The 15,836-nt window shown below is 41.6% G+C and overlaps 1 protein-coding gene across 2 annotated transcripts in view; it reads right to left on the bottom strand.

Annotated features, from left to right (window-relative positions):
• The window catches only part of CERS3 (ceramide synthase 3), a 170,185-nt gene that overhangs the window by 42,125 nt on the left and 112,224 nt on the right, over positions 1–15,836 (bottom strand). For both annotated transcript variants that reach the window (XM_059879159.1, NM_001099389.1), the window contains 1 exon segment: positions 15,344–15,497. In XM_059879159.1, the coding sequence (XP_059735142.1) occupies positions 15,344–15,497 (154 nt within the window).

Raw genomic sequence — 15,836 nt, 5'->3', positions numbered from 1 at the left:
CTCTGGGAATGACACCTACAACCACAGCTTCAGTAAAATTGCAGAGCTGTGCTTTTGAAATGCCTTAAGTAAACTCTGTGCTTGGGAATCTGTGGCTTTTTTACAGTAAGAGCAAAAGCACCAACAAAGGGGTGACACCCACTGGGCAGAGGTAGAAGCATTACCTCACCCACGGCTTTGGTTCTAGCTCCTCCTTCTCCAGGCCCACTTCCCTCCAAGGTGGTAACTGCCAGTTCACCCTGAAGAAAGGCATGACTCATGTTCATGCCAAATCCAGCTCTCCCAACAAGGCCAGTGGGCACATGCAGACTGCATAGGGATGCTCCCCCATAAGGACACTCCTTCGAGACTGTGATAGGTAATTATTTTACCTAATTTCATAGAGAGAAGAAGACAAGCAAAATAAGACAGAGGAAAATTTGTCTCAACTGAAGGAGCAAGAGAACCCCCCTGAAAAAACAACACTAATGAAACAGTAATAAACAATTTACTAGATAAAGAATTCAAAGCATCACTAATAAGAATGCAAACTGAATTAGGGAAAAGAACAGATGAAGACAGTGAAAATTTTAACAAGGAACTAGAAAGTATAAAAAAGATCCAGTCAGAACTGAAAAATACAATAACTTAAATGAAAAAACAAAACACTGAAAGGAATGAACAGCAGACTGGATGACACAGAAGAACACATAAGTCAACTAGAAGATAGAACAATGGAAAGCACACAATCAGAACAGCAAAAAGAAAAAACCATTTTTCTTAATGGAAATAGTTTAAGGGATCGTTGGGATAACATCAAGTATCCCAGAAGGAGAAGAGAGAGAGAAGGGGACTGAACATGTATTTAATGAAATTATGGCTGAAAACATCCCAAACCTGAAGAGGAAAACAAATATCCAGGTATAGGAAGCACAGAGGGTCCCAAATAAGATGAACCCAAACAGACACACACCAAGACCGATCATAATTACGATGGCAAAAGTCAAAGAGCCAATTCTAAAGGCAACAGGAGAAAAACAAAGAGATACAAGGGAACCCTTTGTATATGATAAGGATAACAGCTGATTTTTCTGTAGTAACTTAGCAAGCTAGAAGGGAGTAGCATGATACACTAAAAGTGTTGAAAGGGAAACCCTGCAACCCAGGATATTCTACCCAGCAAGGTTATCATTCAGAATCCTAGTACAATTTTGTGAGGCTTCCCGGATGGCTCAGTGGTAAAGAACCCACCTGCCAATGCAGGAGACTCAGGAAACATTGGTTCAATTGCTGGGTCAGGGAAGATCCCCTGGAGGAGGAAATGGCAAGCCATTACAATATTCTTGCCTGCAGAATCCCATGGACAGAGGAGCCTGGCTGGCCACAGTCACAGGGTTGCAAAGAGTCAGACACAACTGAGTAACAGAGTGTATGTGCACATACACACACACGTACATGCACACACACATGTGCACGCACACACACACACACAGAGTATTTGTGGGATCGTATATTTATCCAGCCACTATGGAAAACAGTGTGAAGTTTTCTCAAAAAAACTAAAAACAGAATTACCATATGATCCAGCAATTTCACTACTGGGGATATATCAGAAGAAAACAAATACACTAATTTGAAGATATAGTGCTGCTAATGCTCATAGCAGCATTATTTACAATAGCCAAGGCATGGAAGCAACCTAAGTGCTTATCAACAGAAGAATGGATAAAGAAGAATGTGGTGTACGTATATATACTCAATGGAATATTTCTCAGCCATAAAAAGAATGAAATTCTGCTAATCACAACATCAGTTCAGTTCAGTTGCAACAACATAAATGGACCTCAATGAAGTAAGTCAGATGGAGAAAGACAAATACTCTACATTATCACTTATAAGTGGAATCTAAAAGATGAAACAAATGAATGTATATAATAAAACAGAAAAGGTCTCATAGACATAGAGATAAAACTAGTGGTTACCAGTAGGGAGAAGGAAGCAGGAAGGGACAATATAGGGAAATGGGATTAAGAGACACAAACTACTATGTAGAAAATAAATAAGCAACAAGGACGTACTGTACAACGTGGGGAAACAAATACAGCCATTATTTGGTTACAGCCTTAAATGGAATATAATCTATAAAATATTGAATCACTCTGTTGTACATTTGAAACTAATAAATATTGTAATCAACTACACTTCAATTAAAAAAGAAAGAATACAGAGGATGGAAAATAAATAAATTCTTTGAGGCTTCACATCTAAGTGTTTGGGAGCCCATACCCTCTGATCTCTAGTCTGCCTCCCTACAGAGGGTAGACCTAGTTCTCTTTGTGGGGGCTGGTATTAGGTTTGGGGTAGGGCAGGCAGAGATTGGAGGCCATGTGAACCCCACGATGCACAGCCCAGAAGCCCATTCAGGACCACAGCTCTGATTTCCCAGCTGTGAGAGCTTCCAGCTGTGTTCTTCTCTGGTATTATCCTAGGCTAAAGGGAGCTCCCTTGACCAGAGTCATGCCCCTCTCCAGAGGGCAGCCACATCCAGTGACAGGTTAGTGCTGGGGTACAGAGGTCTGGCCCCACTGCTTTAGCTGTAATATCTCTGAAGGGCCACTCAGCTCTAGCGTGCTCTAGAGGGTGGGCTGAGGCCTTTGTAGCAACTGTACCACATTTTAATTTCTCCCTCTGCCCAGTTCAGCTCCCTTCTCTCCCTCACAGATGTGGAATCCCAGAGAACCCCTAAAGACCTCTGTGTATGCATCCACACACATACACACTCATCCTCGCATGTAATATGGGGAAGAAACAATGGCTACAGAAAGGAGATAAAGTCTGATTGGGTCTCTTCTATGCCTTCACTGAGTTTACCTCCCCCTCATTATTCTTTTTCTGGATAGCCAAGATCCTGGGGCCTCCCAGAGGCTGGACTTTCTCCACACTCTTCATATCATCTTGCACCCAGAGAAATGGGTAAATTGATTGTTGGGGGTGCAGAAAGGTTGACTGGCTTCTATCAAATCATGATGTAAGTAGCCACCTAGTGAAGCTACTGAGTAGGACCAGTATTCACCTTAGCCTGCAACCTCATTGTGGCCAGGCCTCAATGCAGTGCTCCAGTGATGGGATTGGAGGTCCCAACCCAGCCAACAAGGAAGAACAGCCAATTCCATTTCTTAGAAGACCTGACCACGGTTTCCAGGTTCACACCAAAGACATCACAGAAGCACACAGAAGCAGACCTGAGCTGCTCAGGGCAATGTTGAGGAGATGACAGGTCTCAGGGCAGGCCTGCAAGACACACTTCAGAGCCACAGGAAGGGAGCATGTACCCAGTGCTGCTCGCTTTTAAGATTTCCTGAGCCTGACACGTGTGGCAAGGAGATACTAATTGCAGAAAATAGAAAATAGCGCCCCTGAAAGTCAGAGTTCCACAGATGGCATGCTTGCTATTCCCTAAACAGAACTCGGATAAAGCCATCTGCATCATAAATCATTCAAGCGCTAAAGCCCATATGATAAATCAAAATGAAAATGTTTTTTAAAAATGAACTAGTTTTATCCATATCTACAAGCAAAATGAATTTTCAGGAATAGGTTCCCTTTGTGTTATGTAAAGCCCTCTCCTGAGTCTTATGCAGTTAGGGCACGGAGGGGTAACGGCCACAGAAAACCGTGGGAGAATAACAGGCACAGGATCGGCCAGGCACACTCTTCCCTCCATGTGCTCTGACCAATCTCTCTAGCCCAAGAGCCCATTAATAAAACTTTCACATTCTGGTGTGAGTGTGTAGATTTATTAAAAGCCCTTGTCTAGGCCGATACAGAAACCAAAACTCAAGTTCCATATAAAATATTTGTGTGTGTGTGTGTTTATGTGCATGTACTTATGCATTTGTTTCTCTACTAATAAAATGAAGAATATCTATTCCTTTTAGAAGTATATAAAAAGCCATTCCATTTTGTGAAATTGTTTTTTAAAAACATGAGTATAAGAGATGTAGGAGTTTCTTTTATCTATTTTCACTTCGATCTTTCCCCCATAGTCCCCCTTCCTTTTCAACTTTAGCAATACACTATGAGAGGAGCATCAGGTCAACATTTGGGACAAAGGAACTAAAGGCAGGATTTAAGCACCCATTGCTGTCCTCAAAAATACTTCATGGGACAGCGCTCACCAGAACTGGAGCCCTCCTTCTGCAACAGCTTCAGTTAACCGCTTGTCCATCAAATAACTTATGTAGTCCAGTACCTCCAAGAACAGCATCTTGATAACCATTGTTAGAAAACAGATAAGACAGGAAACTTAAGGGTACATGCATAGGGAGCCAAAACCTGATAAAGTAAGTGTGGAAAATCACCATATAATTACATAGTTCATGGGCAACTGCAGGAAAGGGAGGTTTGTCATTTTTAGACAGACACCCAGCAGCTGAAACCTCCTAGAGGGAACAGGTCCCACTCAGCTACTAGCACCCAGCTGCTTTTCATGCCTGATTCCAAAGGAACAGAGGGTAGCTGAAGAAAACTCAAATAAAATCTCGTTTTTACTTATTTAAAAATCCTAATATAATCTTTCTCCCTCAGAGGTCAGCGTGCTTGCAATTAAGAGCTGAAAAGCTACACTGCGGTGGTCAGCCGCAGGAAGAGGGGTTGCCTCCCAGTGACGGGTGTGCGTCTTGGTATACGCCTCCCAGTGACTGTTTGGACAGAAGTAAGAAACAGTTTAGAAAAAAACCAACAGAAGAATTGCCAAATATCTTAGAAAACATACTGACCCATGCCAGTGTAAGAAAATGCCTGCATAATGCTATCCTAGGGTGAAAAAGAGGTATTCCCTGAGAAGGATGCTGGTGGTTCCAGTCTGGATTTGCATGGCCTTAGGAAGTCCCTTCCTCCCTCCACGCCTCCGATTCCCCTTTGGGCAGGTGATCCTCTCCTTCCAGTTCTCTGCCACTTCCACCTCCACTGTGAATGTGAGGTTGAGGCTTCTCCCAAGAAACCACCTCAGGGTCCTGGCTATACATGTGGGCCTATTGTGGAGGCCTCTCAGTAGAGGGCGAAGCAGCATGGGTTCTGTTGGGGGCATGGGGCTTAGAAGAGGCCAGTCTGCTTGTGGGCTTGGCCCTCACTCAGGATATGTTATCTCTTTTATTATCTTTGACTTCTTTAAACAACTCTACACTCAGGTGTAAAAGAGGTTTATGATTGATTTACACCAGAAAATCTCCCAATGGGAATTTGCCCTCACTGAGATTTTCTGAAGAGCAGCCTCTATGAAGAGCTGGAATTAATTGATTATTTGCCAAGGTAACCAAGCAAAGTCAATGACAAGATCATGAAGTTTGTGGGAAGTGACCATAAGCCACACTAAACACACACACACAGATGGACACTGTTCCTGGGGAGGCAGAGAACAGCATTAATTTAACCTCAAGAAGCCCCAGTCCTGGGTGACCCAAACCACCATCCACATGGACGTGTGGGGTAGGTGGCAGTAGCAGCACCGTGAGGGGACCCTGGTTTCCTGCCAGACACTTAGTGGTCTCTGCTAGCTCCGAAATCCTACACGATTCTCTACTTGTGGCTGGGCTGAACGTCAAGCATAAAGAACATTCAAATCTGAAATTCTTTAAGTCCAGTAACTTTGAAAAATTGTTTTTGTTATCAAATTTTCTAGATTCCACTGTTGTTTCCTGAATAGATAGTTAAACTAATTAATCTACATAATACCCAGATATATGGAAATACAAATAGACAGCATTTTTATAACACTGTACTTCAATGGTCAGTCTTTGTGATATTTTTATGATGTCTTGTTCAGCTGTTTTTACATCCACTATCACCGACTAACAAAAGAGAACTGAAGTCTTCTTGGAAGTTACAGATTTTATGTTCCTTCCCTAAAATGCTGATATCTGAGTGAATGTGTCCAAAGTACCATCTAGAATGTGAGTTGTGGAAGTGAACTGGCAGAAGACAGCTTAGGAAACTGTACCAGAGCCACTGGCAGAAAGTCAAGGACTCTGACCTCTGACATCAGCTGTAGCTTTATCTAAGCAAATGGAAGACAGAGCTTGACTGCAAGTAAACTGCCAGGTCACTTGAAACTCACAGGGCCTCTGGGATTCAGCACAAGGAGTAGTGCTGCTTTATAACAGTGACAGTGATGATGGCAGCTAACATTTACCATGTGGGCACTGGGTGCCAGACACTCTACTAAGGGCTTTCTCCTACAAGGCAGGCACTAATATGATCAGCCTCATTTTATAGGTGAGGAAACTGAGGCAATGAAGAGAAATAATACTGCTCAAGATATGAATCTACATGGAGCCATTAGTCTTAGCTATTACCCTAAATGCTTTCAGTTCAGTTCAGGTCAGTTCAGTCGCTCAGTAGTGTCTGACTCTCTGCAACCCCATGAATTGCAGCACGCCAGGTCTCCCTGTCCATCACCAACTCCCGGAGTTCACCCGAACTCATGTGCATTGAGTTGGTGATGCCATCCAGCCATCTCATCCTCTGTCATCCCCTTCTCCTCCTGCTCCCAATCCCTCCCAGCATGAGGGTCTTTTCCAATGAGTCAGCTCTTCGCATGAGGTGGCCAAAGTACTGGAGTTTCAGCCTCAGCATCAATCCTTCCAATGAATACCCAGGACTGGTCTCCTTTAGGATGGACTGGTTGGATCTCCTTGCAGTCTAAGGGACTCGCAAGAGTCTTCTCCAGCACCACAGTTCAAAAGCATCAATTCTTTGGCTAAAGTGAAAGAGGAGGGTGAAAAAGTTGGCTTAAAGCTCAACATTCAGAAAACTAATATCATGGCATCTGGTTCCGTCACTTCATGGAAAATAGATGGGGAAACAGTGGGAACAGTGTCAGACTTTATTTTTGGGGGCTCCAAAATCACTGCAGATGGTGATTACAGCCATGAAATTAAAAGACGCTTACTCCTTGGAAGAAAAGTTATGTCCAACCTAGACAGCATATTGAAAAGCAGAGATATTACTTTGCCAACAAAGGTCCATCTAGTCAAGGCTATGGTTTTTCCAGTGGTCATGTATGGATGTGAGAGTTGGAGTGCAAAGAAAGCTGAGTGCCAAAGAACTGATGCTTTACTAGGAGGTAAAAACGTAAAGATTAAAAATCATTTAAAAAAATAATTACAAAACTATTTTATGCTTTTAAAAAGTTAAAAAATAAATTGAAAGATCTATGTTTTAATCTACTATTTTGATTATTCAGTTTGTTTCTGTACTCACTATTTTTTATTCCATACAACTATTTTAAATTAATTTTCTGGTTATTAATCTTCCCTGAAAAATTAGGAAAGGTTAAGTATTATAGAGCTTCCCAGGTGGCAAGTCTTAATGACCCGTGTGGTCATTCATCTAGAGTCAGACATCCTCGAATGTGAAGTCAAGTGGGCCTTAGGAAGCATCACTACCAAAAGAGCTAGTGAGGTAATGGAATTTCAGCTGAGCTATTTCAAATCCTAAAAGACGATGCTGTTAAAATGAAGCACTCAATATGTCAGCAAATTTGGAAAACTCAGCAGTGGCCATAGGACTGGAAAAGATCAGTTTTCATTCCAATCCAAATAAGAGCAATGCCAAAGAATGTTCAAACTACTACAACTGTGCTCATTTCACATGCTAGCAAGGTAATGCTCAAAAATTTTTCAAACTAGCCTTCAACAGTACACTGAGAAATTCGAGATGTAAAAGTTGAGTTTAGAAAAGGCAGAGGAACCAGAGATCAAACTGTCAACATCCTTTGGATCATAGAAAAAGTAAGGGAATTCCAGAAAAACATCTGCTTCATCTATTATGCTAAAGCCTTTGACTGTGTGGGTCATAACAAACCAGAAAATTCTTAAGGAGATGGGAATACCAGACCACCTGACCTGCCTCCTGACAAACTTGTATGCAGGTCAAGAAGCAAGAGTTAGAACTGGACATGAAACAATGGACTGGTTCAAAACTGGGAAAGGAGTACCTCAAGGCTGTATATTGTCACCTTGCTTATTTAACTTATACAAAGAGTACATCATGCGAAATGCCGAGCTGGATGAAGCACAAGCTGGAATCAAGACTGCTGGTAGAAATACCAATAGCCTCAGATATGCAGATGACACCACCCTTTTGGCAGAAAATGAATAGGAACTAAATGGCCTCTTAATGAAGGTGAAAAAGAGTGAAAAAGCTTGCTTAAAACTCAGCATTCAAAATATAAAAATAATAATGTTTTTCTTGAGTCTCTGCTGTCAGCGTCCTTTCCCTCGCTGGGAGTCACAGTCCACCTCGCCTCCCTAATATGCCCTGCAACACTGCACTGGTCTCTGGACCTGCTGTGGAGGCAGCTCAGACTCTAATCTGGTCCTGTTCCAGAGGTTCAAGAGAGAGGGGACATATGTATACCTATGGCTGGTTCATGTTGATGTCTGACAGAAAGCAGCAAAATTCTGTAAAGCAATTATATTTCAAAAAAATAAATTTTTAAAAATATCTCAACATTCAAAAAAATCATGGCATCCAGTCCCATCACTTCATGGCAAATAGATGGGGGAAAAATGCAAACAGTGACAGACTTTATTTTCTTGGGCTTCAAAATCACTGCAGATGGTGACTGAAGCCATGAAATTAAAAGACACTTGCTCCCTGGAAGAAAAGCTATGACCAACAGCATATTAAAAAGCAGAGATGTCACTTTGCCAACAAAAGTCCGTATAGTCAAAAGTATGATGTTTCCAGTGGTAATGAATTGATGTGAAAGTTGGACCATAAAGAAAGCTGAGTGCCGAAGAATTGATGCTTTTGAACTGTGGTGTTGGAGAAGACTCTTGAGAGTCCCTTGGACTGCAAGGAGATCAAACCAGTCAACCCTAAAGGAAATCAGTCCTGAATATTCATTGGAAGGACCGATGCTGAAGCTGAAGCTCCAATACTTTGGCCACCTGATGTGAAGAACTGACTCATTGAAAAGCCCTGATGCTGGGAAAGACTGAAGGCAGGAGGAGAAGGGGACGACAGAGGATGAGATGGTTGGATGGTATCATCAACCTAACGGACATGAATTTGAGCTAGCTCCGGAAAATGGTGAAGGACAGGGAAGCCTGGCATGCTGCAGTCCATGGGGTTGCAAAGAGTTGTACATGACTTAGCAACTGAACAACAACAATTATAAATTAAAAGACTCAGGGTCTTCTAGTCTTGACCTTACCATGCAATTACTGTGTGAATGTGGTTGGGCCTCAGTTTCCCTTATTAGAGTGTTCCTTTCTCTAACTAAAATAGTTCTGCATGTGTTGAAGTGTCATTCTGTGAACTTAAGAGACACTGCTTGTCAAGAGCAGATGGCTAGGGCCAGTTGCCAAGGCACTGGCTTCTCCAGCCTGGCTGTAACAGCTGCAGGCTACAGTCCCACCTCCATGTTCTGGCGATGTACCAGTCTAAGATGTCACAGAAACATGCTTAAGTTGGCCAGCACCCAGTATGATATTTAGAAGAAAGAAAATAAAAACTTAAGAATGATCAAGTTCTAAGTAATATCAAACAAAAGCATGCTATGCTTCTTCTAATTTCCTCTGAAAGCAGTTCTCATGTTTGCAAAGAGAGTAAGCTTAATATGTCAGCCCATCATACTTCCTGATGTGATGTGTGGGCTGGTAGTTCATCACAAAATCCTCCATTTTATAGGAACCAGTTAAGTTTCAATGCCAATTCTTGTTTTCAAAAGCAAGCTGCCTGATAACCATGGTGTGTATATGTTAGTGTCTTGAAATTACAACAATATTGTTAAACTAGCAAATTCATCGTAAGTATGCAGCAATCCTATTGCTTAGGGAAAATAAGTTTTTCTTATTCTTAAAAAAAAAAAAATCACAATTTTTTTTAAGAAAAATCACTTTTATCTTTTCAGTCTACCATGAAAATTCATAGAGACCATAAACAGATTCATAAATTATTTTGTAACTTGTTATTTTGTATACCGTGACTTCTTTCCCAAAATTATTTATTCATTTGCATGTTCAAAATTACTTATTAGGGGCCTGTCAGACATAAAGAACTTGAAAAGACAAACTCTCAGTCTCTGTTACAGGGTTTTTTAAAATCCTCCTATTTTGGAGGCCTACAGACCTCTGCAATTCCATTTTATAAATATCAAGAATTAGTCACCTTAGTAACAATTGTGTTGTGTGTTAAATGCTAAATGTTTATTAAACAGAATTGAAAACTGACTCGTTAGGTGTCCTCTAAAAATTTCAGCTCCTGCCTCTATCCCTCTCCTCCCCTTTGCAATGCAACTACGCCTTCAAACAGCATTCTTTAAAAGGCGGCTTTATGGCTTTGGAGGAAGAAGCTGATTTCACAGCCAGATTTGCCACTGCTGTGGAAAACAGAGTGCACATGCAAGCCAGCTGAAGTCATAAGGGCTGCAAGGATTAGGGCCACGGGGGCCTCCACTGCTGCTGTCAAACTGCAATTGGAAACAGCTTTTCCAAAGTACAGCATGAGAAATCAGGAATTCCTGTCCACAGCTCCCCAACCCACAGGGTTTTTAATCAGGCTTGGTATTACCCATTAGAGATCAGAAATATGAAAATCATGATGAAACCAAACAAGAGTATTTTCTAGTTTCCAAGTTTTGTTCTGCCTGGATCCCTTCCAAGCCTGTAATTATTGTCACTCACTAGGAGATGTGGGTTTGATCCCTGGGTCAGGAAGATCCCCTAGAGATGGGAATGGCAACCCATTCCAGTATTCTTGCCTGGAGAATCCCATGGACAAAGGAGCCTGGCAGGCTACAGTCCATAGTGTTGCAAAGAGTCTGACATGACTTAGGGCCTGAACAACAACAATGACCAGTTAAAAAGGGAACTGCTTCTGACTGAGACAGGAGCTCTAGGAAGGCTGGACCCGAAGGCAGGGCAGGCTGAGTTCAGTGACCTGCCTTCCTTCCAACCCCTGGATATGCAGATTGTCTTAACTGCTCAAATTCAGTTATTTCAGCTGTACCTGTCACTTAGGGATAAAGTAATTTTTGCAGAGATCATAGAAAAACTATTGAGAACATTAATAAACTAGAATCATTCAATGAAAGGTTTATTTTCTAAGCCACTCAATGGCAACCCACTCCAGTACTGTTGCCTAGAAAATCCCATGAACGGAGGAGCCTGGTAGGCTGCAGTCCATGGGATCGCTAGGAGTTGAACACAACTGAGCAACTTCACTTTCAATTTTCATTTTTATGCATTGGAGAAGGAAATGGCAACCCACTCCAGTATTCTTGCCTGGAAAATCACAGGAACGGGGAGGCCTGGTGGGCTGCCGTCTATGGGGTCACACAGAGTCGGATATGACTGAAGCAACTTAGCAGCAGCAGCCAGCTAAAGAAAAGATATTTTTCTCAGGAAAACAAGTTCAAATCATCAATTTAGTTTAAAAAAAAAAATTCAGGATTTGATTTGGGATTAATCCAGATGTAGCCTAATTTCCAATACCTTCGTCTAGATTTAGAAGACCTAGAGGTCATTTGGAGAAGGAAATGGCAACCCACTCCATCGTTCTTGCTTGGAGAATCCCAGGGACGGCAGAGCCTGGTGGGCTGCTGCCTATGCGGTCGCACAGAGTCGGACATAACTGAAGCAACTTAGCATCAGCAGCAGCAGCAGCAGAGGTCATTTACGGCAACCTAAACTTCATTTGTCAACTTTTCAATGATCCTTGAGACACAAATGCTAAACTAGGAAAATAAATTAATCAGAGATTGATTTAAAAAATGAGCTTATCAGATAAACTACAAGCACATCTGTTACATATGTCACTCATTCTGATCATGATACAATGCTATGTTATACAGGGATTAGGTAACACCCAAAAGTGGGCCAGCTGTAACTTTCACCTTGAAAGATTCTTAATTAAAATTCCCTTATATGTATGACTGCTAGGCAAGGAAGGAGTTATGACTTGATTTTTTTTTAACTTGCCTTAAAAATTCCAGTCAAATTCCATCTATACAACCAAACTTTCCCTGGTTACCTTGAGTCAATTTCTCTTGTTTTTCACAGCAAGTTTCTGGGATCTCTCTTCGGCACAGGACATTCTACATAACAAATATAGTTGCTGCTGCTGCTGCTGCTGCTGCTAAGTCACTTCAGTCGTGTCCGACTCTGTGCGACCCCATAGACGGCAGCCCACCAGGCTCCCCCATCCCTGGGATTCTCCAGGCAAGAATACTGGAGTGGGTTGCCATTTCCTTCTCCAGTGCATGAAAGTGAAAAGTTAAAGTGAAGTCGCTCAGTTGTGTCCGACTCTTAGCGACCCCATGGACGGCAGCCTACCAGGCTCGTCCATCCATGGGATTTTCCAGGAAAGAGTACTGGAGTGGGATGCCATTGCCTTCTCCAAATATGACTGTGGCTCAGACCATGAACTCCTTATTGCCAAATTCAGACTTAAATTGAAGAAAGTAGGGAAAACCACTAGACCATTCAGGTATGACCTAAATCAAATCCCTTATGATTATACAGTGGAAGTGAGAAATAGATTTAAGGGCCTAGATCTGATAGATAGAGTGCCTGATGAACTACGGAATAAGGTTCGTGACATTGTACAGGAGACAGGGATCAAGACCATTCCCATAGAAAAGAAATGCAAAAAAGCAAAATGGCTGTCAGGGGAGGCCTTACAAATAGCTGTGAAAAGAAGAGAAGTGAAAAGCAAAGGAGAAAAGGAAAGATATAAGCATCTGAATGCAGAGTTCCAAAGAATAGCAAGAAGAGATAAGAAAGCCTTCTTCAGCGATCAATGCAAAGAAATAGAGGAAAACAACAGAATGGGAAAGACTAGGGATCTCTTCCAGAAAATCAGAGATACCAAAGGAACATTTCATGCAAAGATGAGCTCGATAAAGGACAGAAATGGTATGGACCTAACAGAAGCAGAAGATTTTAAGAAGAGGTGGCAAGAATACACAGAAGAACTATACAAAAAGATCTTCACGACCCAGATAATCATGATGGTGTGATCCCTGACCTAGAGCCAGACATCCTGGAATGTGAAGTCAAGTGGGCCATAGAAAGCATCACTATGAACAAAGCTAGTGGTGGTGATGGAATTCCAGTTGAGCTCTTTCAAATCCTGGAAGATGATGCTGTGAAAGTGCTGCACTCAATATGCCAGCAAATTTGCAAAACTCAGCAGTGGCCACAGGACTGGAAAAGGTCAGTTTTCATTCCAATCCCAAAGAAAGGCAATGCCAAAGAATGCTCAAACTACCGCACAATTGCACTCATCTCACATGCTAGTAAAGTAATGCTCAAAATTCTCCAAGCCAGGCTTAAGCAATATGCGAACCGTGAACTTCCTGATGTTCAAGCTGGTTTTAGAAAAGGCAGAGGAACCAGAGATCAAATTGCCAACATCCGCTGGATCATGGAAAAAGCAAGAGAGTTCCAGAAAAACATCTATTTCTGCTTTATTGACTATGCCAAAGCCTTTGACTGTGTGGATCACAATAAACTGTGGAAAATTCTGAAAGAGATGGGAATACCAGACCACCTGACCTGCCTCTTGAGAAATCTGTATGCAGGTCAGGAAGCAACAGTTAGAACTGGACATGGAACAACAGACTGGTTCCAAATAGGGAAAGGAGTACGTCAAGGCTGTATATTGTCACCCTGCTTATTTAACTTATATGCAGAGTACATCATGAGAAACGCTGGACAGGAAGAAACACAAGCTGGAATCAAGATTGTTTGATTCCATGGGAGAAATACCAATAACCTCAGATATGCAGATGACACCACCCTTATGGCAGAAAGTGAAGAGGAACTCAAAAGCCTCTTGATGAAAGTGAAAGTGGAGAGTGAAAAAATTGGCTTAAAGCTCAACATTCAGAAAATGAAGATCATGGCATCTGGTCCCACCGCTTCATGGGAAATAGATGGGGAAACAGTGGAAACAATGTCAGACTTTCTTTTTCTGGGCTCCAAAATCACTACAGATGGTTACTGCAGCCATGAAATTAAAAGACACTTAGTCCTTGGAAGGAAAGTTATGACCAACCTAGATAGTATATTCAAAAGCAGAGACATTACTTTGCCAACAAAGGTTCATCTAGTCAAGGCTATGGTTTTTCCAGTGGTCATGTATGGATGTGAGAGTTGGACTGTGAAGAAGGCTGAGCACCGAAGAATTGATGCTTTTGAACTGTGGTGTTGGAGAAGACTCTTGAGAGTCCCTTGGACTGCAAGGAGATCCAACCAGTCCATTCTGAAGGAGATCAGCCCTGGGATTTCCTTGGAAGGAATGATGCTAAAGCTGAAACTCCAGTACTTTGGCCACCTCATGCGAAGAGTTGACTCATTGGAAAAGACTCTGATGCTGGGAGGGATTGGGGGCAGGAGCAGAAGGGGATGACAGAGGATGAGATGGCTGGATGGCATCACTGACTCGATGGACGTGAGTCTGAGTGAACTCCAGGAGTTGGTGATGGACAGGGAGGCCTGGCGTGCTGTGATTCATGGGGTTGCAAAGAGTCGGACGTGACTGAGCGACTGATCTGATCTGATCTGATCTGATATAGTTGCTAGTAAATGAATATTCCCCAACTAGATTCTGAGCTGTTTCCCCAAAAGCAACAATTGTGTCTTATTCATTTCTTTAAGCCATCTCCTCCCCTGTTCTGAAATTAAAAAGTAGAATTCTAAATTAAACAAACAAAAAATTTCTCTTCCATTGTCTAAAATGTATTATTCATTTCTTAGGGAAGAAAATATTTTTAGAAAAAGAGTATTGACAAATAATGGACAAAATTTCAGAGAGGAGAAGAAAGCTCATGGGGGGAGAACATTATGCACAAACTGGACCATCAGCAAAGGTGAACTAAGGATCTGAAACAGCACTTAACTCTCACAATAAAGCCTGCCCCAAACTGGAGCAAATTTAGACTCGTTAGGACTTTCTTCAAGAAGCAGCAATCAATTCTTGAATAAAAATTTTCCAGAAAATCCTTGTCCTCTAATAAAAGCAATTTCTTAAGTACACCTTGGAAATCTACTTAATGACCATAAACAGATTCATAAATTATTTTGTAACTGGCCATCCAAAATACTGCAACTTCTTTCCCAAAATTGTTTATTCATTTGTATGTTCAAAATTACTTATTAGGCACCTGTCAGACATAAAGAACTTGAAAAGACAAATTCTCAATCTCTGTTATAATATTTTAAAAAATATTTTGGAGAAATTCTCATCAAGATGGTCAAATCAAGAAAAAATTCTTGGTCCATCATCTGGGCCTCACCTTTGTTCCGGCAATGAAATCTACTTGCTAAGAGCAATAAAACCTTAACGGCCTTACCTTCGTGAATATACTTCTTTTGAGCATCTTCAGGATCAAGTAACTCCAGTAAAGATTAAGAACTTGGAGGACCATGAGCTGTAGGTTGAGGAAGATGTATGAAAAGAAGGGTTGAAGGTAGTGCAGAGGCAGAATCAGCGTGCAATATAAAATCCTGAAAAACCAAACAAATGAGAATGTTTCGTTACAGTCAAAGCACTTCCGAATTTTCAGTGAGGAAACAGGTACTTTTTCTCTGAAAGGCATACAACATTTATTTCATTTCTAATAATGTTCAGGAAAGACCCACAAGAAAACAATATGGTAATATCACCTTTTATATCATTTTTGGAAAGTCACAAATGTTCCTCTACATCAGTTTGCTCTCTGCAAAGAGAACTGTATATCCTAACCCCACTCACCTTCCCGGGATTGGAGAACATGAGATAATGCATGTGTGCATGGGGTTATTATTGCCTTTTGGACACAGTCTCATCTATTTGGCATCAAAAGT

This window comes from Bos taurus, chromosome 21 (genome assembly GCF_002263795.3).
Source record: "Bos taurus isolate L1 Dominette 01449 registration number 42190680 breed Hereford chromosome 21, ARS-UCD2.0, whole genome shotgun sequence".
Classification (NCBI taxonomy): Eukaryota; Metazoa; Chordata; class Mammalia; order Artiodactyla; family Bovidae; genus Bos; species Bos taurus.
This window is presented reverse-complemented; position numbering and strand designations above follow the sequence as displayed.